This window comes from Mastacembelus armatus, chromosome 16, assembly GCF_900324485.2.
Source record: "Mastacembelus armatus chromosome 16, fMasArm1.2, whole genome shotgun sequence".
NCBI classification, from domain to species: domain Eukaryota; kingdom Metazoa; phylum Chordata; class Actinopteri; order Synbranchiformes; family Mastacembelidae; genus Mastacembelus; species Mastacembelus armatus.
This window is the reverse complement of record NC_046648.1, coordinates 2,199,055-2,224,415: the sequence shown is the minus strand read 5'-3', so window position 1 is coordinate 2,224,415 and position 25,361 is coordinate 2,199,055. Positions and strand designations below refer to the sequence as shown.

The following is a 25,361-nucleotide window of genomic DNA, read 5'->3' as shown; positions in this document are numbered from 1 at the left end:
CGGCTGCACCGGGACAGTATGGCTGCACCGGGCCGACTAACGTGACCGGTGACCGACACCAGGACGTTACTGTTGGGTTACACAGCACGTCGAGCAGGCATGGCGGCAGCTGTGTGCGAGTTTGGACAAATTAATCTAAAAAAACAACCATCGAAGTAAGAAAGTCCACACACGCAGACGCCAGACAGCGTGAGGATAAACAGCGACCTCCTGCGGATGAAACCGGAACAACCCACACGACTCGACATTAATATCGGCGCTTCATGTGTCTCCAATGGCAACAGACCCCAAACAAACTGGAGAACCACGGGAAACCCTCTGCGCAGACCGGACACTGGACTCAGGTAAAATGAGCTCACCCCTGTCGATGCTGAAGAAAACCAGGCGCGTCCCCCTGCAGGGCCCAGTGAACGAGCAACGGTAGGCAGCAAATATCTTATGAGGAGTCAATGAACACAGAGCTGCACTGACTTGTTTCTGGTCTGCAGGGACAGACACAAAGTGCCCTTCAGGAGGAGTCTGCTACAAGGTACGTTTCCTGTCAGACCCTATGAGAAGACCCAGAGACCGTCCAACCGCGCAGCTTCTCCCACTTTTAGTCAAAATGTTAATGAATCCAGCTGCACAACACCTGTAACCATGGTAACTGTACACACCAAGGGAGGCTGCAATTAGTTAGTTAGTTAGTTAGTTAGTAGTCTCAAAATCCTCGCAGGGAAAAATTAGACTAAAATGCACCAAACAAAAACTAGAATAAAATATATACGAGGTAGTAAATGATTCAATTTTAACTCATGTCTCTATACATTTTTATTTAAAGACTAAATCAAAATCCAAACACTGCTAAAATATGATGACTGCTGTCACTAGAGGTCACACTGCAAAAAAATAAAAGTCCAGTGAAAATGTATAAAATAAGAAAATACAATCATGAAAAATACAAGTACGCAATGCAGGAAAATCTGAGTTATGCTGTGACATATTATATGATTATCATCAACAATGCATTAGTGCACAAACATGATTTCACTGTTGATGCTACTTTATATAAGATTGCAAATAGTTATGTTAATATATATGTATATGTGACTACAACTTTGGAAAAGTTGAAAAAAAAATTATTGCTGTTAATAAATATAAAAATTCAACAAACATCAAACTGGACCTTAAACTGACTTCGACAAATTTATAAATGTGTGTTTCTTTTTTAGAATTTCAGGCCTCATTGGATGGTTGTGACTCCCCTGATCCACATACTCCCGTCTCCTCTCCAGCTCCAGCCTCCACCTCACGGGCAAAACCCCCACTACGACTTCCTCAATCAGGCGCTCCGCCGAGCAACTTTGAGCTCATGTCTGCCATGATGCAGCGGGTCACCCTGCTGGAGAAAACTGTCAAGAGCCAGGCACGGGAGATTGAGAGCAAGGTGAAAACACACTTCCTCCAGACACACATTTCTGAACATCATCAAACACCCAGTTGATGTTTTCTTTGTTGCTGTGAAGGACAAAAAGATCTCAGTTTTGGAGAAGAAACTGAGGCTGAAGAAGGAATCTGGTAACGAACTACAGCATGTACAGGCCTGACTTTCATACACCCTTGGATTTCTAGATGGAAGGATTTAACTTTGGTTATGTCTCGTGACTGTTTGTCGACTTAGAGGTTGAACATGATCTGAGTGGGAGAAACGATCTGGGAAGAAGGTGCCAGCAGCTGCAGAATCAAGTGTGTGAGATGGAGGTAGGTTTGTTAAAGGTTTTATTAATGGGTTTAAGATGCAATTATACCCAACGGTTGAAACTGAACTCTGTTGTTATGTATTTTCAGAGCTTTCTAAATGACTATGGACTGATGTGGGTGGGAGATGGTGAGAGCAGTAACTCAGCTGAAGGCGAGCAGACAGAAAGAGGCCCCAGGCAGCCCGGTACTGTAGTTTCCATCTGTGTCATCTTATCATCTTCCTAAAATGGTTTCTAACATGCTGGGCGTTGTGTCTTTCCTCTGAAGGCACCTCTGTGGGCAGGAATTTCAACATGAACTTTGACCTTGTGCTGCAAAGAATCACAGAGCTGAACATCCTTGCAGGGGAAGGAGAATCTTTCGTACAAACAACTGTCACAGGGGCACAGTTGACAAGAAAGGACCCAGTTCAGCTGAGTCTCTACAGAAATGGCATCATCATGTTCGATGGGCCTTTCCGTTCTTATCAGGAGCACAGCACTCAGGTTAGCTTCACTAAAGCTTCACAGGGAAGATGCATTTTCTAAGCTTGGCTCTTTGGTGGTTCACATTGTTTTTTGCTGGTCTTTGCAGCAGTGCATGCAAGATCTGATGGATGGCTACTTTCCTTCGGAGCTTCAAGAAAGATTTCCGGACGGTGTGCCTTTTGAGGTGCGTCATGGCTTTCTTCTGTTAGTCTGTGAACAAACGTGTAAACGTTTGACTTATCAGAAACTGATTGTGCAGGTTCGTGACAGGCGAGATGAGGAATTTATCTTCAGGCTACCGTGGGATAAATTTCCTGGTGAAGGACAGGCTGTTTGTGGGGGGGGAGATGAATCATCAAACGTTGCCAGCTCCCAAACACCTGGTTCGTCCTGCAAATATCAGTCTGATACACCCACATATCAGAAGTCATCGCTTTTCACTCTCATTCTCTTGTTTTTTGCTGATTCACAGGCAGGAAGCTGACAAAAGACCAGTTCCTGAACAGGCTCCCCAAGGTGGTGGTCAAGGCTGGGCGAGTGATTGACATCAGGGAGTCACTGAGGGCGACCCTGCAGGTGAGCAGCAGCCAGAAACGATCCAACTCACTCCACAGGCTTTGCCGTGGCTTCATATACACGTCTGTTCTTCAGGCAGTCACTGCAGTGTGCTCACTATTTAACAAGCACTTTTACTAGGGTTCAACTGATTCCAAGAGCAGCGACTCAGTGATCCTCATAGACACACCAGCACTGCAGGCAATGAAAGAAAGGTATACAATATTTTGTCATCGCTTATGTAAGTGCACTTTTTTGACATCAGGAATTATGCTAAACACTTTTATCTAATTTGAAACTCAAACTCATATTGTGCAGACAAACAATATGTACTCGAGTGTGTTTTAAATTACAGATCGCAGATGAAATTCCAAATTTTGTGAACATGCAAAATATGCCAAGATGTTTTTTGGATAAACTTGCAAATGAGGCATGGACCTACAATATTTCTGTCCGATGTAAAGGAAACAGCCATGAAAAACATTGCATCTGAGGTTTAATATGTAATTCATGTAGTATATCCAGACACAAGATGTTAAACAGGATGCAAATCATTTTGTGACCTTACAGAAATGGAGAAATTACAAGCAGACAGAGGAAATCCCAGGTTCACTGGGTTAAAAGAGACTAAATCCAAGCACATACATGATGTAAAGGGTGATTAAAAGCCCCATTTTTGGCAGCGACTGATTAAGATTGTAGTGATTAATGTGAGCGCTGGTCTGAAAAATAGGGCAGGTCACCCTGGACAGCCAGCACATGTTAGCTTGTGATGGAGTCTAGGATTCAGATCTGTGACCTACTAAAGGAGCCCGAGACCAGTCGAAGCCATTGTCATATATTGTGCTGGATTTTTAAGCCTCAGGCTGCAGCGGATAATGTAATTTCTGAATATTGAATATTTCAGCAGGAAATAAATGTGTCGGTGGACTCTATTCCACTGTATTGTATTGTCTGACATTTTGTGATTTGGTCGCTTTTAACACCCAGGCTGCAGACATTCACCTCTGACCGACCGTCATCTGCTCACGACGTCATTACACTCAAAGTGAAGTCGGAGGATGGGAGTCAAACTTACATCTTAAAAATGTGCCTCTCAGAAACCGTCGGTCACCTGCGGCAGCATCTGGCCCAACACAGGTGAGGCCAAATCCTTCTGACACGGTATCTTCGTTAGTGGCCACCTTTACCCCAGGTGCTCGTACTTCTTCACTACAGAGAGGGTGGCCTGCCTGATTATGACATCATCAGTGCACACCCACACTCCTGCTACGCTGACGACTGCCAGACGCTCCAGTCATGTGGACTTACAACGAATGCCACTCTGCTGTTGCGCAAAAGGCAAGAGCCTCACTCCCTGACTCCCTGTCAATGAAATAAACCTGTATAAATGTGGCTTTTTCATAGCGGACTGTTGTCATGATGTTTCTGTTGTATTCATTCCAGGACACAATGACATCGTGTCAGTCAGCAAGAACCAGGGCCCTGAAACTGAAGCAGTTCAATGGAAATCAGCCATCTTTACCCATCTGCGTTCCTCCAGCTGTGACATGTCAGACGTCTGCTGTGACAAAGGCCCATTAATATCTTTACGCCTTATAGAAAGTCCTGATCCAACTTCTTTTCTCCTTATTCAAACCTTCATGTCTGTCATCCAGGTGACCTTGTGTCTGACAGATTACCTGGATGTGAACTTCAGCTGGGCTTCAGCTCTACAGGCTGCCATGTGTTCAACACAGCAGCATAATGAGCGGCTTCAATAAAGTAATCAAGTAAAATTTCTGTTTTGAAAGTGATGTTATATTTTGCTGTGTACATGTTTATTTCAGACTGAAATTCTGCTGCGTAAATTAGAATAGACATCAGAAATAAACAAACATAAATAACCAAATCTCATCATCTCACCAACAGACCACAGACTAAAGGGATGTTTGTCAGGCATGGTGTCCTGTAGTAGGAAGTTCGGTGTATCCTTACTTCACTAGTCACCTTCCCTTTTAACAAAGAACACAAATAACAGAAGCACTAAATATTATGAAAAGTACAATTTTTTTATGCAGTCAGGTCAACAGTAATGAAAACAAAGAGTTGAAAATCTTTATTTCTAAAATATGCAAATACAAACAAGGACAAAAGTATGAAAATATAAACATTGTTCTCGCTTTAGCGAAACATTTGAGATGCTAAGGCATGCGGAGCCTGACTTTCCAAACGTAAATCTTGTGCTACTCAAGTTTAAAGGTCCCACGAAATGTGAAATGGCTTGTGTGTCCCTGGGAGTGCTCTGTGATTTTTTTTTTCCTTTTCAAAAAAAGTCACTTGCATATTTTTATGTTATAATATCCCTTTGTCTTCCTGTAAAGTGCCAAGTTTTTTTAAATGGCTTATCTTGCACTCAGGGAGAATATAAGATTCCATCTGTACAATGTACCCAGGGCTGATCCAGCCAACCCCTGACATTATCATCATCATCATCATCACATGGGATTACAACATGTCCCTCCTGCACCTGAACAAGGTGAAGAATCCTCACTAACCGCTGGCCAACTATTGGCTCTTTCCCAGTGCCTTATCTCATATGAAGCACCACAGCAGAAAATTACAGTCTAAAATCCACTTCATGGGACCTTTACACAGTGGACACCGAGTTGGTTCAAACACATTAGCCCATTATTACAGCAACTCACTGGGAGGACCCAGAATACGTTCATACTGAGTTGTCAAATGCAAAACAACAACAAAAAATAAATAATACTGAAGAGTAATACTGTTTCTCAGTCATACTTTTGTCAAACAGTTAATTCTGTCTATGCCATTATCAGCCTGAAGTGTACAGTACACTGAAATTATTCCTCTACACAGAGTCGAGACCAGAGCTCACCCAGACTAACAAGTTTGACCGTATGTCGTTTGTCTACCAGGAACAAGCGCAGGGGCCTCCACGAGCTCTGTGACATTGCCTGAAGTTATCTGCTACATTCAGGGTCAGGGAATGTATTGACTACCCTACTGGCTGATACACTGAGAGAAAGGTCATATTGGAAGAGTCAGCTGCAAACAGCCCTTTGTGGTTGGTCTAAAAATGAATTAGCATTGTGGTTGCAAACGTGACAGAAAGGCACATGTTGGTATTTATTCCGAACGAGGCCTGCAGCAGAGGAACATTCATGAACTGCTTCGTCCAGAGTTTCTTTGGTAAAAGAACTGTTGTAGGCCTGTTGGTGTGAGAAGCTAATTTGGTATTAAACCTTTCAGTTGTTAAGCTTTTTATACCTCACAGCAGTGTATAATGTTACACTGTTCACCATTTTAAATAATGGCATGACCGCAACATTTCCTTGTGAATTCAGTTAAAAGCACAGGCTAAAATATTTTCAGTTGACTGTCAACCACTTTACGGATAATTCCCCTGAGGAGGGAAATTAAGATTTTAAATAAATTATATTTGTGGGACTTCTACACAGAGAGTTATCCACTAGAGAGGAACAAAAAGTATAAGACTGTTTGGTAACTGACAGTATCATGCCATCAGTATTAAAACACACACAAAGCTTTAAGCATCAAGTATTAGAGGTAAGTTATTTTCTGTTAGCCCTTGGACTGAAATAGATGAATTCACTGCGGGGACGGGGGTCTCAGCTTCAGGCAGGCTTGAGGCTCAACGTTCAGTCTGCTGAGAAAAGTCGAAGCTAAACCATTTGGGATTTCCTCTGTCCTCGTTTTAACCAAATTAAAATCCAGTTCTCGTTCTGACATTCAGTAATCAGGCATCAAAGTCAGGCCTGCTTTCAATGCTTCTGAGGTGAAGTGAGGCTTCTGCTAGTTTCCACCATCACCTGGGTGGGTTGCAAGGTTACTGGGTGATACAGTTTTCACCCATGTCCTGTGCATAACGGTCCAGTATGACGTTACGGAGTTCCTCAACATCTCGACGGAGCTGCTGAGCTTCAGCGAGCTTCTTCTGCAGCACCTCTGGACTCATCCAGTCCTCGTCTTGCTCCGCCACTGGCAGGGGTGCTGAGAAAATCGAACATGTTATATGTTGTTTCAAGCCTGATCTTTCACAACACTCATCACTTCCTATATCATCTGATTACAACATGCTATATAACCATCAGGGTAAAAGCAAAGCAATGCTTACACGTGAGACCAAGCAGCAGGGAGAGGTTGGGGTCTTGTCCCTGAGCTCTCTGGGTCAGGATGCTGCACAGGGACCGCAGGTCACTGAGGCAAGAGGCGATCTCCGTGTGAAGTCTCTGTGTGAGCCGAGCCCCGGATGGCTGCAGGTCACAGGAGGCCTGGTTAGTGCTACTCTGCTCTGAATTGCTCATCTGCTCCTGCAGGGTCAGATTCTGCTCCATCAGTTCCTGGTTTTGGGCTGACAGCTGAAACACAGTACGCAGAATAAAGATCAATTAACATTCTTAGGACATCACACAGAGAAACATGATCATTTTTTCTGGATTAGTCTATCTCACCTCCTTCATTGCTGTGTGAAGCTCCAACACATTCTGCTCTTTGACCAACACCTCCTCCCTGAGAGCCTGGGAGCTGCTCTCTTCCTGAGATATCTGCTCCTCCAAAGCCTGCACACACAAACTCAGAAACGTTAGAGATTATAAACAGGACCACATGCATATAAATTAAGTAATCTTATTGTGAAGAGATAAACACCTGGATCTGAGAGCCAAGCTGTTCCATCATTCTGTGTTGCTTCTCAACAACCTGCAAAAAGAAGAATAACCTTTACTTTACAGAGAAGACATTAAAATGAATGTCAAACCAGCAGAATAATGTTACTTAGAAAAAATGAAAGGTGACAAACACTTTACTGCTACATGCTTTAACCTTGACATACAGAACCCTACCTACAGGGAAATGATCACTTATTTTTGGTTGAGATTTAAATGAACACACACTTCCTCTAAGTTCTCTCATTCAGATCAGCTTTTTTGAAGCGGAAGTCAAGCATATCAGCAGTGAAACTACACTATTCCTGCGTAGTATATACAATATAAGTACTCCAATTTGGGAAAGAAAGGAGAGAATACACAAAACAAACTAACAGCAGACCTTTTTAAGTCTCTGCTGTTCATCTCTCAAAGCGCCGTTCTCCCCTCTGAGCTTTTCAATATCCAGAGAAGGCAGTCGGGCTCCATCCTCAAGGCCCTGCTGCACCCGCTGCTGCATACTGATGACAAACAAACAAATAAATAAATAAATAAAAAAACACACACACAGTGCAGTATTATTACTGTCCCTTTGTGCATCAGAACTGAAGAGAAAGAACATGTACACTGCTGTGGGACTGTGTGGGTACATACTCAGTAATGGTCGTCAGCAGGTCTCTCTCCCTGCGTTTCTGCTCCTCCAGCAGTGCATCTTTTTCTCGTAGCTGCGAGCGTGTGGTTTCTAGACAGGCTTCCAGTTCTTTTACTTTCTCCTGTAGCTCAGCTGCCTGTTGTTCGGCTTCCTGAAGCTGGTAACCCCAAAAAAAAAAAAAAAAAAAAAAAAAACCCCACAATGATTTAAACACCTTTACTACATCATAACAGAGCAAGAAGGTGTGAAACTACAGCAGAACTGTCTTAACCTGCTTGTTCTGGCTCTGGTAGTCTTCCAAGGTGGGCAGGTCAGCTAGGTAGCGCTCCAGGGTCTCGATACGTTGCTGGTTTTCTCTCTTCAGCTCGGTCTCCTTCTGACACTTCTTCTTCAAGTTGCTGATGTGCTTGTCTCGACTGCGGATCTGCACAAACACGCAAATGTTAAAATGGGATAAATATATTGAAGAAGTAACAAGTGGCAGGTGTTACACCATTTGTATCACACAGTTGGTGAGACGACTCTAGACAAGAGCAAGTAATAATCTCCTCCTACAAACAAACACCACCATGTGCTGGCCTCAAAGACACCACACTAACACACTTCTTGTATCTTTCTCTGAGAAAGCGTGTGAGCAAACTTGCTAAAGCCCACAGTTAAACACAACATGTAGGATATGTTTATCTAATGAGGTTAATGTCTCAGTTCGTGTGGGGTGAGGAATGTTTTCTATACATTTGAGCAGTTTGGAAACTACTGTCATGACATTTGGTAGAATTTAAACAGCTTCTCTTTATTGCTAACATGAACAAAGTATACAAATTAAAATGCAGCTGCAAACCAACAAACAACATAAAATGGGTGCAAAGTGAACAGTCCATAAACCCGGATGTTGCAATTTAAACTTTTTGCTTTGCTTGCAACACTGCATGACAGGAAACGTTAGGTAAGCACAAACCCTCTCTTCCTGTTTCTTCATCTCCTCTGCATGCCTCTCACTAGCCTCCTTCAGACTGTCAGTTAGTCGCCGTGTCTCGGCCTCAACTGCTCCCAGCCTTCGCTCTGCTTCTGCTTTCTCCATGGCAGCACAGTCTGTGCGCTCAGTAAACTGCGCCCTCAGAAATGCATTCTCTCTTTGAGCCTCCTGTAAAGTCACCAAGTGATACAAAACGTTCTTGAGGGCAAATCGCTGGTAAGGACGTTGACAGTAAAACAAAGGCTTCTCTGAGTTGACTGTGGAAGCCAGAGCATGTTTTCACTAACCTGCAGTCGAAGCATACACATGTCCCCAAAAGAGGCCCCTCGGCCCAGGAGGGCTCCATGAACTTGCAGTTCGCTTTCCCTCAGACGCTGCTCCAGCTGGGACATGTGCTGCTTTTGTCTGTATCACACACAGGTTCAACCATTAAGATATGAACAATTCAGTCAACACTGTGGAAATACGACTAAATTTTGACTTCACCATGGCATTAAGAATTGTAATATAATCAAAGTTTTCACTTTCCCTCGTCTACTTTTCCTTAAAATTTCCCCAAATTAAAAAAACAAAAAACAAAAACAACCCACTTACCTCTCTATGATAAGTTCTTTCTCTTTTAACAGACTCTCACTGGCTTTGACCAGAGCATCCCATTTGCCAGACTCTGGGTGAACGGGGGTCGAGTACAGAGATGGGTACTGGCCCACTCCAGCACCCATTAACTGTAACGAGAGACAGAAACATGCGACAGCTGCATCATGTAGAGAAAATATGAAATGATTATTTCCAAATACCAGATATATAAATGAGCAATTCAACCCTGAAAATAAATATATGTGCATAGCTGACATTCTTCTTCATCTGTACAGTGCACGCAATATAATACAATGACAGCAACACAACTTTATAAGGAGTCCATGGCACAAAAGGTTACCAACTTGGTTTGGTTAGCCTAACAGCCGATTAAAGTTTTTAGTTACTTGTCAGTAACAACATGATCAATTTCAAATGACTATCACAAAAGCTTGAGTATCAAGTGCTGCCAATTTCTCTTTAGAATAGAATGTAATTCCACCTCAGTAACTATTTTAGGTTCTTCTTCCATCCAAAGACACTGTCAAATGTCAGTATCTTCTGGTGCTTCCAGTGAAATTTTAAATAGTTAGATTCTTAATGAGCCTTATAACTAAATGTCAGCTTTAAGGTAGGACAAGGTGTCTATATGCCTTCACTTCCTTGAAGCTTTGTTTAGTGTAACGTTATTTTTTTGTCAACCGGTGAAGGCATTGTGTGAAAGAGCGACATCAGTGCCTACTCTCCATACAGTGAAGAGTGACATTGATGAAATTAAAAGCACTCTACACCCTCAGATTTGTGTTTATTTAGCATTATTATCAGTTTTTTATTTGGGGTAAATGCTTACCTGCATTTGTTCCACTTGCAGGCGTAAACTCTCCAGTTGCTGTTTATGCTGCTGCTGTTGCTGCTGCCAGCTGGAGAGCTCACTACATCTGTCTTGCCGCAATGGCTCATAACCCTTGGAGCATGCATGCTCCCTCAGCAAAGCCTGTGTCTGCAGGCTGAGAGGGCTTGCGTAAACTCCAGCAGCTCCGGCTGCACCAGGTTGACCGACCCTCTGATTAGAGGTTTCTGCTGAGCCGGGGACACCAGGCCTAGCTTCAGGCAGAACCTTATAACTGTGCTCCATGCCTCCCCTGTAGGCCTCGGACACACAGTCTGGGGTGTCTCTTATCCCGGTCGCCTGTAATCGAAGTCTCACATCAGGGCATAACCCCCCCAGCAGGGCTGACTGATTGAGTGTAGGTTCCACAGTAGGAGTGTCAAACCTTTGGCCCTCATCCACTCGTGTGTGATCTGTTGGGAAAAGCGAGTGGTCCAGCCCATTGACAAGGCTGCGATAGCGGCTCAGGCAATCTGGCTTTGGTCCCACAGGCTCACCCCCCACCCCAGCCTCAGCATCCAAGTTGGGCGAAGATGCTGATTTGGAGAGAGACGAAGACTTTGAGGTGGAGGCGCTTGGGGTTCTGGAGCCAGAGGAAGACCTGTGCCCATCAACAGAGGACCGGAATTCCTCCTGGACACATGAGTGAGGCTTAGAGGCCGGGGTTCCGGCCGTGGATGGCATGACATGTGCAGTTGGTATGGGGATCTGACTGCGGATGGGTTGGAAAGAGGGGCTGCTGCTGGAACTGCAATAATCTTCAAAGTGGAAAAGAAAAACAGAGTTATTAGAAACTGCAATCAGCATTATTCTCTCACTATTAACTATTCAGATCATTGTTGTTAAATCAGTGTGGAATATTTGGAGCACCACTGCAGGCAATTTTCTCTATTTTCAGTAAGTGATGTAAAGTAGATGCAGCACAGTTTATGGGTGGCCTACTTTGATGATGAGGTGTCACCACTGAGAGAATTAAATCGCTTTGACTGACTCAACTCAGGGAATAGGCTTTTATTAGAATTAAACTAGTGCACAGTTACATAATTAACAAACATATAGATATAGATATCATAATAAACCTGGCTCTGCCTGTAATCTCACTGGGTTTATATGTAAGACAATCATATTGCACTGTAAAATTCAGCTGACTGAAAGTGTTCCTTTTTAACTCTTTTAATTTTCCATCAACACCACACAAAGAAGATACACACACAAATTATACATGTAATCCACTTCACTAAACATGCATAAAAATGTTAACAGTCTTCATCTGGAAACCTCAGAGATCACATTATGCTTACAAAGAACTTTTAGGAACACAGCAAAATCACTGCAACTGATCTACAGACATCTCTACAAGCCTCAACACAATTTGAAATTACATAACTCTGATTTGAAACGCATTACATACCTGAGAGACCTGTTGAAGTCTGAAAACCTGACAGTCACTCGAACGTAACAAACATGTTATTAGCTCTGGCATTTTTTCTAAAGCTGTACTGAGGTGAACTCAGCTGTGAATTTCTTTAAATCAAAGCAATGGTCCGTCTTCTGCATTTCTGGGTCGCACTGAACCAACTTCTGATGCCAAGACGTAAATCTGTAGCAGACGTGCCCTGTCCCCAAAACTTTTATTTCCCTCAAACAGCCAAACCAGCAAGTACCAAGGTCTGAGCAAACACATACAAACAGGCATACACAGGAAAGGTTAGGGATATTTATAGGACACCTCTCAAGTTACGGAGTGATCTGTGGGTGCCGCTTATTTAAGCACCTTGCCTCCTCCCACTGTAACACACATCACACACGTGTACATCCTAAATGAAGACTGAGACAAGTATGTTTTCCCTGAACAGGTTAAACCTCAATTTCATTCAACTAAAAACTCTTTTCAGTCGCAGAGAAAAATAATCATCAGTAAAAAGGCATGAACATTAGAAAACTACATCAAGCTCTACATCATGTTAAAAGAAGCCTCCTGGCTCTGCAGATTTATGACTGGCTGGAACAAGTCTAAACTACTCTGTAAGAAGTTTTGATGTATGTATGCTCCACAGACATTCCTGCCTTTGCATGTAAAAAAACATAAGAACTACCTGCAGCTTTAAAATGTATTGGTTTGATTCACACCAATCAACTAAAATAAGATGTAAAGTTGATTATTAAACAAAAATATCTGGTATTGTAAACTATTTGATTCGTATTTCAAGTATGAAATGCAGTACTATCTATAACAGGTCATTATTGTGACTAAATGTGGGATTAATTGTCCTGTTGCTAAGCACTGTTGTCAGTTTAGGTGTCTACACAAAGCCTTAGCAGCACTGGCACAGGCACAACAGTCGTAACTCAACAAATGAGGCTTGTAAGAAGCACTTACATTCATTCCCAACACAAAGACAACAGCTATAACCAAAATCCATCCAGACAATAACACATACACACAACATACACAATGAATGGGGTTGGCCAAAATCATACAAAGCTAACAACTGAAGTATCTGATAAGAAGCTCAGCAGCATTGTTTTTCTAGGAATGTTGTTTTACTAGACCTGAGCTGTGTGATTGCAGTGTTTGGGGTTTGTAGGATGCTGTAAAACTCAACCCCTTAAGAAGAGGTTCTTCAGAAGATGTAGGAAATGTGGATCTACTGCCATGACTATTTTTTCTCCACAGGTTATCTCTCAGGTTAAGGATATGACTGACAGGGGCTGGGGAGCAAAGACTATTTAATAAACTATAACAATAAGGAAAACACTGATAAACACATGTTATGTAGTAGTTATGAGAACTACTGACACTCAGTACAGACCCACTACAAATGGCAAAAGAAATGATGTATTAAAGCAATCCTGTCAGATGTAAGTTATCATTTACACAGATAAATGTAACTTGGTATGAAGACAACTCTGATATTTTTTCAGTCTATTATTTTATAGCATTTCCTGCCTTGTCCCAGCTGGACAACCATTACATGGAACCTGTCTGATACCGTGCATCTGTTAGTTTTTCCACTCATCGTATATTTGGATAAATGTATTACATACACCCTTTCCAGTGGAATTCCACATTTTCTCCACTGGGATATTCCAATTTTAATCACAATAATATTATAAAAACATGCTGAATGAGATATTGCACACCACAGGGGCAGGTCCAGTTTCCATTTAGGCTGTCCAGTTCTGGTATCATAACAATTCATCACCTAAATCAGCCTCAACACCACAGCAGTGCAGGACAGCCTTGGGACCTTTTTCACTAGGACTTTAATCTACCTCTGCAAATCTCCTGAGCACCAACAATAGGTCATAGACATTATTTCTCAATCTATAAATAGTCACAAGAATAATACCACAAACGTAAAGACAAAGTGTTTTTGCCACATCACAAAAAAATGGTGTTGGTGCTAAATCTAAGGGCCTTGTGTGGCTTCTCACATTATGTTAACGTTATCACCTTTCAAGTCAAATTGACTGCCGGTTTAAAAATATACAAGTTAAATTATCAGCCACATTAAAGCAAACCGGACCACAATGGCTGACAAACAGACTTCAACACACTGTTACACAATACGAGCAAACGTCCTTACCTTCTGCGCTGTCAGATGCTGAAGTGCCAAGACCAGTGTCCCCACTGTCCGATGTTCCAGGCCGGCGGCCAAAGCGGCTTTGGAACTTCTCTGACACAGCTGGTGTCTGCCACTCCATGTCAGCAAAGCGAGCTAATGTGTATTTGTAAAACAGGACAATGGCAACAGAAGAGAATATAAACACATGCTGAAATAACACAACTTAAGCATGTTGACAATAGGGTGCCAACTCACCCGCTGGTTTGGATTCAATATATCTCTGTGAGGTTGTCATTCCATGCGACGTAATATCAACTGATTTAAATGAGGAAAAGATCAATTAAAAACATGTTTTAATGTTTTTTGAGTAACAAATGACTTAAAACATAAACAATTCTTTGTAGACCTCGTGTTAAAATATCGCTTAAAGTAGGCCAAGATTCAAACCGTGCTCAGAGGCATGCCTCAGAGAACCAATTTGGGCCTTGGCCTGTAGACTAATGGAAAAGAAACCAACCGAAAGATCTGAGACAGGCTGTAATGAAGGAATGTTAGAGATTTGTAGTTTTTTGTTCAGACCTAAAATACTGTATAATATCTTATTACGAAAGTCTCAGACTCAGAAAGTATCAGATCTGAGTTAAAGGTGGCACATCTTTTTTTGAGTAGAAGTTGAGTAGTGGCAACTGGACTCTAATTTACAGTGAAACTGGCTTCCTTTAATGTTTTTTGAATCACATAACCATTTTAAATCGCCAGTAGCCACGCAAGTTTGCATCCCACTCAAAACAACAAATAAAAGACAGTCTGAGAATCTATTGTTGTTATATAACTAGTTGACTGGACAACGGATGAAAGAGGCTGGTATGTTTTCACGATTTGTCCACTGACCACCAGCTCCTCTCTTCCACACTGCACATTATGAACTTAACACCCATAGTGTAGGGCTGGACAGCTGCTACCTAATGACTGATCTGCTCACCTTTTAAACTCAACATGTCTTACACAACCTCGACAGACTTTTCTGGGCACCAACAAAAATAACAACATGAGCCCAAGTCTTAAGAGTTACATAATGTGTTACACAAACATGTATGTCCCAAAGGGGTTACAGGAAGCTGTGCATTATTTGTGGCGAGGGAATGTGATTACTGATGGGTGCAAGCAGCTGTCGCCTGGTTGTTACAAATCCACTTCTCTAGTAGCTAATTCATAAAGGAAAACAATCGCTAACGCTAAACCAGCCACGGAGGCGATCAGCTAACAGACAAACGTGTCTGAAAATTAGACTGAATTTGGCAAAAAAAATATCTCATGATAGAATTTCGTTTCTCCACGGTTTCATCTCCAAGTTTTTCTCTTGAGATACACTACACCGTTAACCATTTAAGCTAATCCACGACAAATCCGTTTCCGTCTAATAAGCTAACCTTAGCTAACGGCTAACAACGCTGCCGTTTGCTCAGTGAACACCATCGCAAATCTACAAATCTCTGTTCGTACTCACGCTGCTGCCGCAAAACGAGCTGTCCCACCTCACGACAGGCTTATTTTACCTTTCCTTTGGCATAAACACGCGAAGCAGTAACAAATCTCGGTTTCAGGCTGGCAACCGACGCCGAATCTGTACCATCCGCTGTTGTTCCGCTAGTCCCCCCCTCTGATGGCAGACAACGCATCAACGACACAACGCGTTTGTTTAATATCACAGAACCGCCCGGTACACAGTGACGGCTCACGTCTTCTGAAAAACCGCTTGAGATTTTCTTGTCTGAAAGGTATATGCTTCCCAATGCTTACATTGGCTGGCTGCAGCCCAGAAGCTAAGGCAGAGAGTGCTAGTAAAACTTTTATTGTAATGGAGCCGCTGCCGCAATAAAAGATGACCCGGTTCATTTTGTCATATGACCGCATACAACTCCACAAGCATAAAACGAACAAACCCAACCAAACTCCGTTGAGATGGGCAGAATAACCTAGAAAATAATACTTTGGAAAAGGTTCAAAAGCGTTACAACATATGCCAACATTTTAAGTAGTATCTGACAATAAAAATATATACAAAATAGTAGTATTTTATTACATATTTAACAGCAATAAACTAATTAAGAAATAGTGTAGTTTTCATTAGCAATACTACATCTGCTCATTGTTCTTTATTTTAAAACTTCCTTTGAAAATATCATAAACACTGTCTGTTGTAGGAAGCTGGGACATCTGTGCTAACACTTGTAAAACCTTAGTAATAACCCCCACCATACAGTGAAACATAAGCTGCAAGTCAGGATTTTTGCAATAGATGAAATAAAACTTGCAACATCAGGTGAATTTTTTTTAGTTCGAGAATAAACTAGAATAGACTTTACCTGCTATGTGAAATGTCATTAGAACATATAAATGATTCCTTGAAGACCTCTTGTGTTAAAATATTGCTGAAAGTAGGCCAAGATTCAAACCGTGCTGAGAGTCATGCCTCAGAGAACAGGTTTGGGCCTACTGTACGATATATTAATCAGATCCGAGGCTATGAAAGTTATCTTTACTTCTTTAAGCTGCCACTGAAGTATCATCATATCACACAACTGATCTATGTCCCCTGTTGGACTAATTTACAGTCAAACTGTTCCTCACTTCTTGGTATACTGTGTAACATTACATGTCAGTTTTTCTTTTTAATTTCTCTAAAAATACTGTATAAACTGTATAATTGCTTTGACGGTTGGTTGAATTGCTTTCGGTAGCTACTTTTATGTAATAGAATAAAATGTATATTTTTTACTAATGTATATTAGTGCCAGCTGTCATATGTGAAAAGAATGATTTTATTTTGAAAAAACGTAGACCGGAAGTGTTCTGCGTGAGCAGGGTTATGTCGAAGTCAGAGACGCTGTTAGCGAGAAACCTGTCAACAAACTCATAGAATGGTATTTATTACGTTTATCAAATGGACATTTCTTGACAGAAGCCTTTTGAGTTAAAGGAAAGCGGTGAGGTTTATTCAACACCCGTCACTTACGACTAAAGCGTTGCAAACGTTAACGTGACATTAAGTAGACGTTTTGTTTAGCTAGCAAGGTAACGCAAATAAGCTAACGGCTGCTCCTTGGTAAACGACAGGTCTCTTAAAGGCCCGGTGCATAGGTGGCTAACGATTCTGGCAGGCCAGCAGTGCTTTAACGGTTTAATCATTGTCGGTGTTTTGTAGAAAAGTCACTCGGTTATAAAACTGAGAGAGCTGCATAGCTAGCATTAGCCAGTTAGCTAACGTGTTCGTTGTTGACGATAGGAAACCCAGTGTCTTGTCTGTACAGCAGCTAACATTATACACAAGTTCATGTTTCAGCTGTTTTTAAAGACTAATTCATTTTTTGCTGCCAAACTTGTACATACTGTTGTTGTTTAGTTAGCTGACGTTAAAACAACGTAATGTCGCTGCCTTGTGATGAGAGTCTGTCCTCGTTTATCTAGCCTGTCTTAATGTTTCTTTACAGCTTATTCTCCAGAAATACAGAGTAAATGTCATCTGAGCTCTGACCCCTGGAACCTCCAGCCGTGACCCTGCTTTATGTTTTGTGGTGAGGCGATGTCTACTGTCAACATCACCAGAGATATCCTGCACAGACAAATCAGGGTGAGTGCCTGCCAGATCAACAGTGCTTCCCATATGTAGAGGTAAAGATCATAGCCTGGCCAGCTAGACTAACTCTTTTTCTATTCTGTACAAAGAATTTCCATTTCAAATGATGAGTTTCACACTCTTTCGCTAATGAAAAAAAGGAGTGGGTCTGGCTGGCCAGGCTATTTATTTCAGGGGATGCAACTTAAATCGACTCTTTCCAACTATAGGGATTGTTTACATTGTTGTACATTTCTTCTTGTATATGATCCACATGATAAGATTTGTGTCTTCAGGACAAGAGAGCATCAGGCTTCCAAAGGTTACATCATGTGACTGACCCCTTCATCAAGAGACTTGGATTGGAGGCTGAGCTTCAGGTCAGTGGCAACCTGTGTGTATGTGTGTGTGTGTGTGTGTGTGTGTGTGTGTGTGTGTGTGTGTGTGTGTGTCTCTTTCTATGGTTGTGTGGACATGTTTTATTCTGATACCATTGTTGTGTGGACATTTTTGGCTGGTCCTCACAACTTCAAGTGATTTTTTTGAGGGTTAAGGGTAGAGGTAGGTTTAGGTTAGGGTAAGGCTAACGGTTAGGCAATTGGTTATAATAATTAGGGTCTAGGGAATGCATTATGTCTATGAGTGTCCTCATAACTATAGTAAGACATGAATGTGTGTGTGTCTTTGGAGATGGAGAGAGCTGTGGAAAAGTAAGGGACGCACAGAGAAATTATTTCTGTATATTGTTGTATCTTTTTTTACTGACACATCATCCCTGTCTTTCAACAGGGCCACACTGGCTGTGTGAACTGTTTAGAGTGGAATGAACGAGGAGAGTAAGTTTTCAAAACCTAAAATTTCATCTCTGACCTGGGATCACTGGCAACTATATCAGACAATCGTGTTCTTAGTTATTTTGTATACAGGGGCCTTTCGAAAGTTGCTACTGCATTGCTAATTGCTGAAATAATACAGCAATGGGATATGTATACTTCCAGAATAGCTTTTGAAGCACTTAAAAATTTGCCTTACCATAGAGACCTTCAGCGCACAAAGAGGATTTGATTTAAATCAACAACATAAAATAACATTAGCTATTACATATAGTACCATGTTTTATATTAGAACATTGTACATGGCATTACTGGCATTTTATCTGTAAATTATGCCTTATCTGTACTCAAAATATGTCTATTTTAAATACTGTCAAATTAGTATGTTTTTATTTTCTGTATTTAAAGATGAGTTTATTTTAATTTAATCTATTATTGTATTTTATTTTTATTTTTAACTTAACTATTAACACAGGTACAAAACAGTATCCTGCAAGGGGTTAATAAAGTACGTCTGATTCTGCTTCTGATTACAAAGCCTAAAAATTTTGTTGCTTGCTTCATCGTGATTCTTTTTGTGTTTAGTTTACTGGCTTCAGGCTCAGATGATCAACATGCCATCATCTGGGATCCATTAAGACACAAGAAGCTTACAGCTATGCACACAGGTCATGCAGCAAATATATTTTCTGTAAAGGTAAGTAGGACTGATTGGAAAATGAATATAATATAATTTTGCCTCACCTCATTCTTTTTTTTTTTTTATCCTTTGGTAAATACTCTGTAAACAGGTATATAATAGTTGGGTAGATGAGTCTCTGTTATAAATTCATTTGTTGCCCATTAGGTGGCACTGTTGGCCATTGAATGCTCTGTTATGCTGAACGAGTTTGGGGAATGGTTTTATTGCAATTTTCACCCAAAAGAATTCTCACAAAGGCGTACCACTGTCATTTCACAACAGACAGCCTGGGAGATAAAAAGCTGGAGAGACTTTTTGACATAATGAGGAGGTAAAGTCTAAAGACAATAGAGACTTTAATTCACAGGATTCAAACAGGAAGATTAATGGATTGGTCTTGTACAGTGAGTGCCCATGTAAAGGTTTTATTAATGCCTTAGGTTTTTAGTTATAGGCAGAAATTGTATTATTATATGCTTTAAAAAGCAGACCTTCATGAGATTCCATCTATGTACTCAACAGTCTGGTGTGTTTGTCTGCCAATACAGTTCCTCCCTCACTCCGGGGACAGAATTTTGGTAACAGGTGCAGCCGACACCAAGGTCCACGTGCACGACCTGACTGTGAAGGAAACCATCCATATGTTTTCTGATCATACCAATAGAGTCAAACGCATCGCCACAGCACCTATGTGGCCCAACACCTTCTGGAGCGCTGCAGAGGATGGCATTGTCAGGTTAGAACCCAGGCATTGAAAAATGAAATGCACCCCTTGTTTTGTTTAACAAAGTCAAAGACATACAATGGCTAATTTTGTTAATAATAAGTTGTTAATAATTAAGTTAATAATCTGACTTTCTCTTTATGTATCCAGACAGTATGACTTGAGGGAGAGCAGTAAACGTTCTGAGGTGCTGATTGACCTGACAGAGTTTTGTGGTCAGCTGGTTGAGGCCAAGTGTCTAGCTGTCAACCCACGGGACAACAACTACCTAGCCGTGGGAGCAAATGGTCCCTTTGTACGTCTCTATGACATCAGGATGATACACAACTACAGGTTAGCTGAGTTTCTGATGTCATTCTATGGTAATGATTATTCAGCATCATCTCAGATATGGTGTGTTTACTATTGCAGGCTTTGAAATTTAGATGCTGAACTGAGTTTTTTTTTATTTTTGTTTCTTACATAGGAAATCTATGAGTCAGAGCACATCAGCAGCTGTGCACACATTCTGTGAAAGGCAGAAGCCCATCCCAGATGGAGCTGGGCAGTATTATGTTGCAGGTGCATCCATGGGTGAATTGTCTGATATCAATTTAATGGGTACATTTGTGTCTTAATTATATAGTATAATGACAGGAAATGTGTAGGGTACAGGGAAAGTGACTGTGTTGGATGTTGTTGAGTAACATCACCTTCTGTTTGAATGTTTCAGGGCACCTACCAGTGAAACTCCCAGACTACAGTAACCGCCTAAGGGTCCTTGTGGCTACCTATGTCACCTTTAGTCCAGATGGTACAGAGCTGCTTGTTAACATGGGTGGGGAACAGGTAATGCTTCTTACAACAAACGAGGAATACTGTCATCATTAACTGCTAGCCCTTGCTGTAATATTAGCTTCAATAATGTTTATGGTTCTTCTAGGTGTACTTGTTTGACTTGACCTTTAAACAGAGGCCATACACATTCTTGCTTCCAAAAAAGTGCCAGTCATCCACAGGTTGGTCTGTATAAAACTGTAGTAACAAAAGATGTGACGCCTCATGGAGGTACTGTACATCTGAGGATACGCTGGTGATTTCTGAATTTTTGGTTTCTTAGGAGACATGCAAAACGGAAAGACGACCAATGGCGTCTCCAATGGAATTCACTTGCCAACCAACCATATTCGTTTTACTGGAAGCAACATGTGCTCAAGGTAGTTATCTCTTCACCTAGTGATTGCTCTTACACAAATAATTGATCAATTAGTGTAAAGACTATTTCTTCTGTTCCCCTTTTTAGTTCTACTGAGCTCCCCCCTCACTTGGAGAAGATAAAGCAACAAGCTAATGATGCATTTGCACGACAGAGGTGGACACAAGCTATCCAGCTGTACAGTTTAGGCATTCACCAGGCCAGCTGCAATGCCATGCTGTATGGGAACCGTGCTGCAGCCTATATGAAACGCAAGTGGTAGGTCTCGTATTACTGCAGATAGAATTTCATCATCTTTTCCTGAAGGCTATGAAACCAGTTATTAAGATTTTATGTTTATATCTGTAATTCCCAGGGACGGAGACCATTATGATGCTCTCAGGGACTGTCTGAAGGCTTTGACTCTAAACCCTGGCCATCTGAAAGCACATTTCAGACTGGCACGGTGTCTGTTTGAGCTGAAATATGTGTCTGAGGCTCTGGAGTGTTTGGATGATTTCAAAGGAAAGTTTCCGGAGCAGGCACACAGTAGTGCCTGTGATGCCTTAGATAAAGATATTAAGGCTGCTCTCTTCTCCAAGATAGGATCAGGTATGAAAGAGTCAAAGTGTATTTGGTAACACACATATTTTAAACAAGTATGTACATAGTTTAAATACATATGCAATCCCCCACTGCCATTCTTTTCTTTGAACTCAGTACGTGGTGCTTACATAGTGTACAGTGTTGGAAGTGTGAAATTGAGAGTTTCACACAAGTTTAAACAAGTTCCTTTGTTAGGACAGAAACTGTATATTATAGGTTGACAGCTGATTCTAAATAGGAACTGTCAACTCTTTATTTGTTAATGTGTCTGAATGATTCAGTGGTAATAAGTTTAATTTCTTCACTAGGAGAAGATAAGAAGGCCAATAGCTCCGTCCGATTCCACTCATTCAGTCGGAAGGAGTCCATCCCTGAAGATGAGTTAGTGCTGAGAGAGCGCAGCTTTGACTACAAGCACAGATACTGCGGCCACTGCAACACTACCACGGATATCAAAGAGGCCAACTTCTTTGGAAGGTCAGCAGGTCTCACTCTGACTGCACAGGCCCCACTAGGGGACAGTAATGAGCCCTGTAGATTAAAACAGATAATAAATCTACAGTAGAGAATCAGGGGCACGAAGCCCTACTGTGAAAAGTATCTTTCATTCATAAATGCAGGAACTAGGTACTGAAGCTGGTTCTGTCTATGGACAAAAGTTTGTTAAAAAGATTAAAATATTCACTTTAACACACTGAAATCTTACAATTCAATGCAGGTACATTCTGGGTTTAGTCTCTATTTTTAATCAGGTCAGCACCGAACATGCCACTGCACACTACGTGAGACACCAGTCAAACTGTTGTGTGATGTGTTGTAAACTGCTTTACTGTTTTTTTTTTTTTTTTTAACAATAGAATTTTCTCCTCGTATAAGAAAACCTGGATGAGTAACACTGCTGGAATGTAATACTGTGCACACAACCTAACAGACAGCTTCAGTTGAACATTGTGTTACCAGAATGCTTTGTTGGGTTACCTTCCACACCAGTACTGGGAAAATCCCGTTTACAACCTGTACGGTGACGTGAACAAGTTCTATAAAAGAAGTTCAGTGTAAAACAGTTGCGACATGTAGCAAGAACTTGGTTCTTTTGTCGGGTCTGAATAATTTCCTTTCCTTTACAGCAAAGGCCAGTACATTGTCAGTGGCTCAGATGATGGCTCCTTTTTTATCTGGGAAAAGGAAACCACTAATCTGGTCAGGATCCTGCAGGGGGATCAGTCCATTGTCAACTGCCTGCAGCCGCACCCCAGCTATTGCTTCCTAGCTACTAGTGGTATTGACCCTGTCGTTCGATTATGGAACCCCAGACCAGAGGTAAACTGCTGATCATATATGTTTGTGTGTGTGTGTGTGTGTGTGTGTGTGTACACACACACCCACAAATGAATGCATATTAAATTTTCCCTTTTGTTTGCTTTCCTCTCTCCTACTTTCATAATATAGACAGAGACTGACAATGGGCGGGTGGTGAAGGACATGGAGGGTGCTGCTGAGGCAAACCAGCGGCGTATGAACGCTGATCCACTGGAGGTTATGTTGCTTAACATGGGCTATCGCATCACAGGCCTGCGTGGTGTTGGCCCAGAAGGTTCAGATGATGAAGACAGCTCAGAGGGACAAGTACAGTGTCGGACAAGTTAAGAACCAGCCATCATGTAGAATGGATGCAGGAAGGATGCACTCTTCCAGCTCCTGTTTGAATCTTAATTTACCCTCTATCTGACAGAAACATTGAGTGAATGTCATGTCACATCTCTGCACTATGCATCACCCTCCCCTGTCCTAAGACAGGACTGGTGAAGACCAGTTTAGACAGAGGAATTCATGGAGGGTGGAGATGATGCCCATCTCGCCCCTTTAAAGCACCAACAGCATCTCAGCCTTTCCCTCCAGCCTGAGGGGGCAGGGAAACACTTTTGAGGAGAACATCTTCCACGTCACTCCCCAGGCTTCTCACACAGACGTAGGAGTTCCACACTTATCCCTCCTCAGGTTTATGTTGGGAAGAGACACAACACATAGAAGGAGAAGCCTGCGGTCGGGCAACCTATTTTCAGGTCAGTGTGGCCGCAGTCTCTGTGTCCCCTGTGGAGGATCAGATCACAGGCCAGAAGACGGTGCTTTGTTGCATCCCTTGTCACTTGGAGCGAAGAGTCACCGTGTCCATTCATCTCAGAAAGGCTGCACATCCAAGTCGTCGAATCTGACTTAGACTTGATCATATTTTCAGTTGGTGTTTAGGTCACAGGAAGCCTAGAATTTATTGTCACTCTCCAAGTTATCAAAGTTGCAGGTGTTGTTTCAATGAAATATACTTATGAACTTTTAGTTTATAACAAGTTGTTTCTTCTGCCAAAGGTTGTTATGTATCATTTCAGTGGCCAAGGTTTAATGTTCATTATCTTCATTTCACTGACCCATCATTTTGACATAGTGTACTCCTTTTAGTTAAGTTTTCACTACAATAGATTAACAAGATATTGGCAAAGACGTTGGTGTAAAAACATAACAGTCTAATAGTGTTTTTTTGTTTAAGTTATCTTCCATTGATTGCATTTGGCTTGAACTGTCAGTGTAAAGCTTTTGTTGGGTATAATTGGGACACAGATGCTAATTTGTGGTATATGGCAAATGAGCACTTAACACTTGTTGGTGATATTAGCTGTGTGGCATTAGCACTAGTCCTCTGCTGCGGTCAGGGCTTCTGTCCTGGTTGCATGAGGCTTCTCTGACCATAGTTGTCGGCAAAAAAAGGACACAGAGCCATCCTGTAGGTTACTCAGAGAACAGCTCATTGGGTCTTCTTTGCCCTCAAATAGGGTGAATGATAAGAAATGGGCCCTCAGCAAAATGCAACACTAGGCTTCCATGTGTTAAATTGTTCATAATTTGAGATAATCTGTTTTTCTTTGGGGAATCTTAAAATAACCTTTGTCACAAACAAGGTAATGAATAAAATAATTGAACACTTTCTGGTCTGTCTTCTCTTGCATTTGTTCTCTCATTGCTCACGTTAATGATAAATAGTTTGTCCTTTCAAACAACAGCCACAGCAGTAGTGCCCCAATACTAACTAGGCTGGGAAGACACATACTGTAGGTGAGGTTACAGTATGAACTTTCTCATGTCCTGCTCATTCATCAGTGTCTGCTCTACCTTCTGCTTTTGCTGACTATTTGGCAACAAATGTGAGCCAAATACGAGCATGAGTAGTTAGTGGAGCGTCCAATGGCCCACATACAGTACAGTAAAGGGGTGACCCAGCTTTAGGAGTAGTGGAGGTTTCAGTGATAAAGCCAAAGGGTGACTGTGAGGCTGCCAAACAGAAAACAGTAAACTTGAAAAACTTGCCTTTTGAGGGTGATTGAAAATGTCTGCCAATGTAATTTTAATGTGTTTATTTAAACAACCTGCCCTGTCAGGCAGTCTTTTAAATTAATCAAACAAAATACTTTTGCAGTGTAAGCATTAAATAAGAACAATCACCCAGCGGATAAAACAAATGTATCATGTTAATATCATGTAACATAGTTTTAGTGGGAACTGCACTTTATTCCTATTCACCGACGGAACACAAACGCAGCTGACGATTACATGAACGGTGTTGCGTTCACTGACCGACAGCT

The 25,361-nt window shown here is 41.6% G+C and overlaps 3 protein-coding genes across 10 annotated transcripts; 2 read left to right on the top strand and 1 right to left on the bottom strand.

Moving 5' to 3' along the window:
• The first annotated feature begins 189 nt into the window (after positions 1-189).
• On the top strand, positions 190-5,061 carry ubxn11 (UBX domain protein 11). 2 transcript variants are annotated; one of them, XM_026293240.1, is made up of 14 exons: positions 190-344; positions 489-529; positions 1,212-1,426; positions 1,506-1,557; positions 1,661-1,740; positions 1,828-1,924; positions 2,008-2,225; positions 2,314-2,391; positions 2,467-2,590; positions 2,680-2,783; positions 2,904-2,977; positions 3,753-3,902; positions 3,981-4,103; positions 4,209-5,061. In XM_026293240.1, the coding sequence occupies exons 1-14, from the start codon at positions 217-219 to the stop codon at positions 4,216-4,218; spliced, it is 1,494 nt and encodes a 497-aa protein (XP_026149025.1). In that variant the 5' UTR covers positions 190-216; the 3' UTR covers positions 4,219-5,061. The 2 variants fall into 2 exon arrangements, with proteins under 2 accessions (XP_026149025.1, XP_026149024.1); XM_026293239.2 differs by having other exon boundaries at positions 216-420.
• cep85 (centrosomal protein 85) lies at positions 4,846-15,757 on the bottom strand. Of its 2 annotated transcripts, none has more exons than XM_026293237.1 (14): positions 15,651-15,757; positions 14,350-14,409; positions 14,116-14,247; positions 10,487-11,283; positions 9,655-9,785; positions 9,348-9,465; positions 9,043-9,228; positions 8,356-8,508; positions 8,087-8,241; positions 7,836-7,953; positions 7,437-7,487; positions 7,241-7,348; positions 6,904-7,147; positions 4,846-6,779 (listed from the first exon to the last, which is right to left on the bottom strand). In XM_026293237.1, the coding sequence occupies exons 2-14, from the start codon at positions 14,387-14,389 to the stop codon at positions 6,616-6,618; spliced, it is 2,397 nt and encodes a 798-aa protein (XP_026149022.1). In that variant the 5' UTR covers positions 14,390-14,409; positions 15,651-15,757; the 3' UTR covers positions 4,846-6,615. The 2 variants fall into 2 exon arrangements, with proteins under 2 accessions (XP_026149022.1, XP_026149023.1); XM_026293238.1 differs by having other exon boundaries at positions 15,602-15,741.
• Positions 15,758-16,937: 1,180 nt separating this feature from the next.
• Positions 16,938-24,707, top strand: wdtc1 (WD and tetratricopeptide repeats 1). Of its 6 annotated transcripts, none has more exons than XM_026294247.1 (16): positions 16,938-17,018; positions 17,586-17,725; positions 18,007-18,090; positions 18,500-18,546; positions 19,129-19,240; positions 19,774-19,961; positions 20,100-20,282; positions 20,416-20,549; positions 20,662-20,777; positions 20,872-20,947; positions 21,049-21,145; positions 21,232-21,402; positions 21,500-21,735; positions 22,038-22,206; positions 22,857-23,049; positions 23,179-24,707. In XM_026294247.1, exons 2-16 carry the CDS (start codon positions 17,660-17,662, stop codon positions 23,374-23,376), a joined length of 2,070 nt encoding a protein of 689 aa, XP_026150032.1. In that variant the 5' UTR covers positions 16,938-17,018; positions 17,586-17,659; the 3' UTR covers positions 23,377-24,707. The 6 variants fall into 6 exon arrangements, with proteins under 6 accessions (XP_026150032.1, XP_026150035.1, XP_026150034.1 ...); XM_026294250.1 differs by having other exon boundaries at positions 16,948-17,081; positions 20,416-20,510; positions 22,041-22,206; XM_026294249.1 differs by having other exon boundaries at positions 16,948-17,081; positions 20,416-20,510.
• The last annotated feature ends 654 nt before the right edge of the window (positions 24,708-25,361 follow it).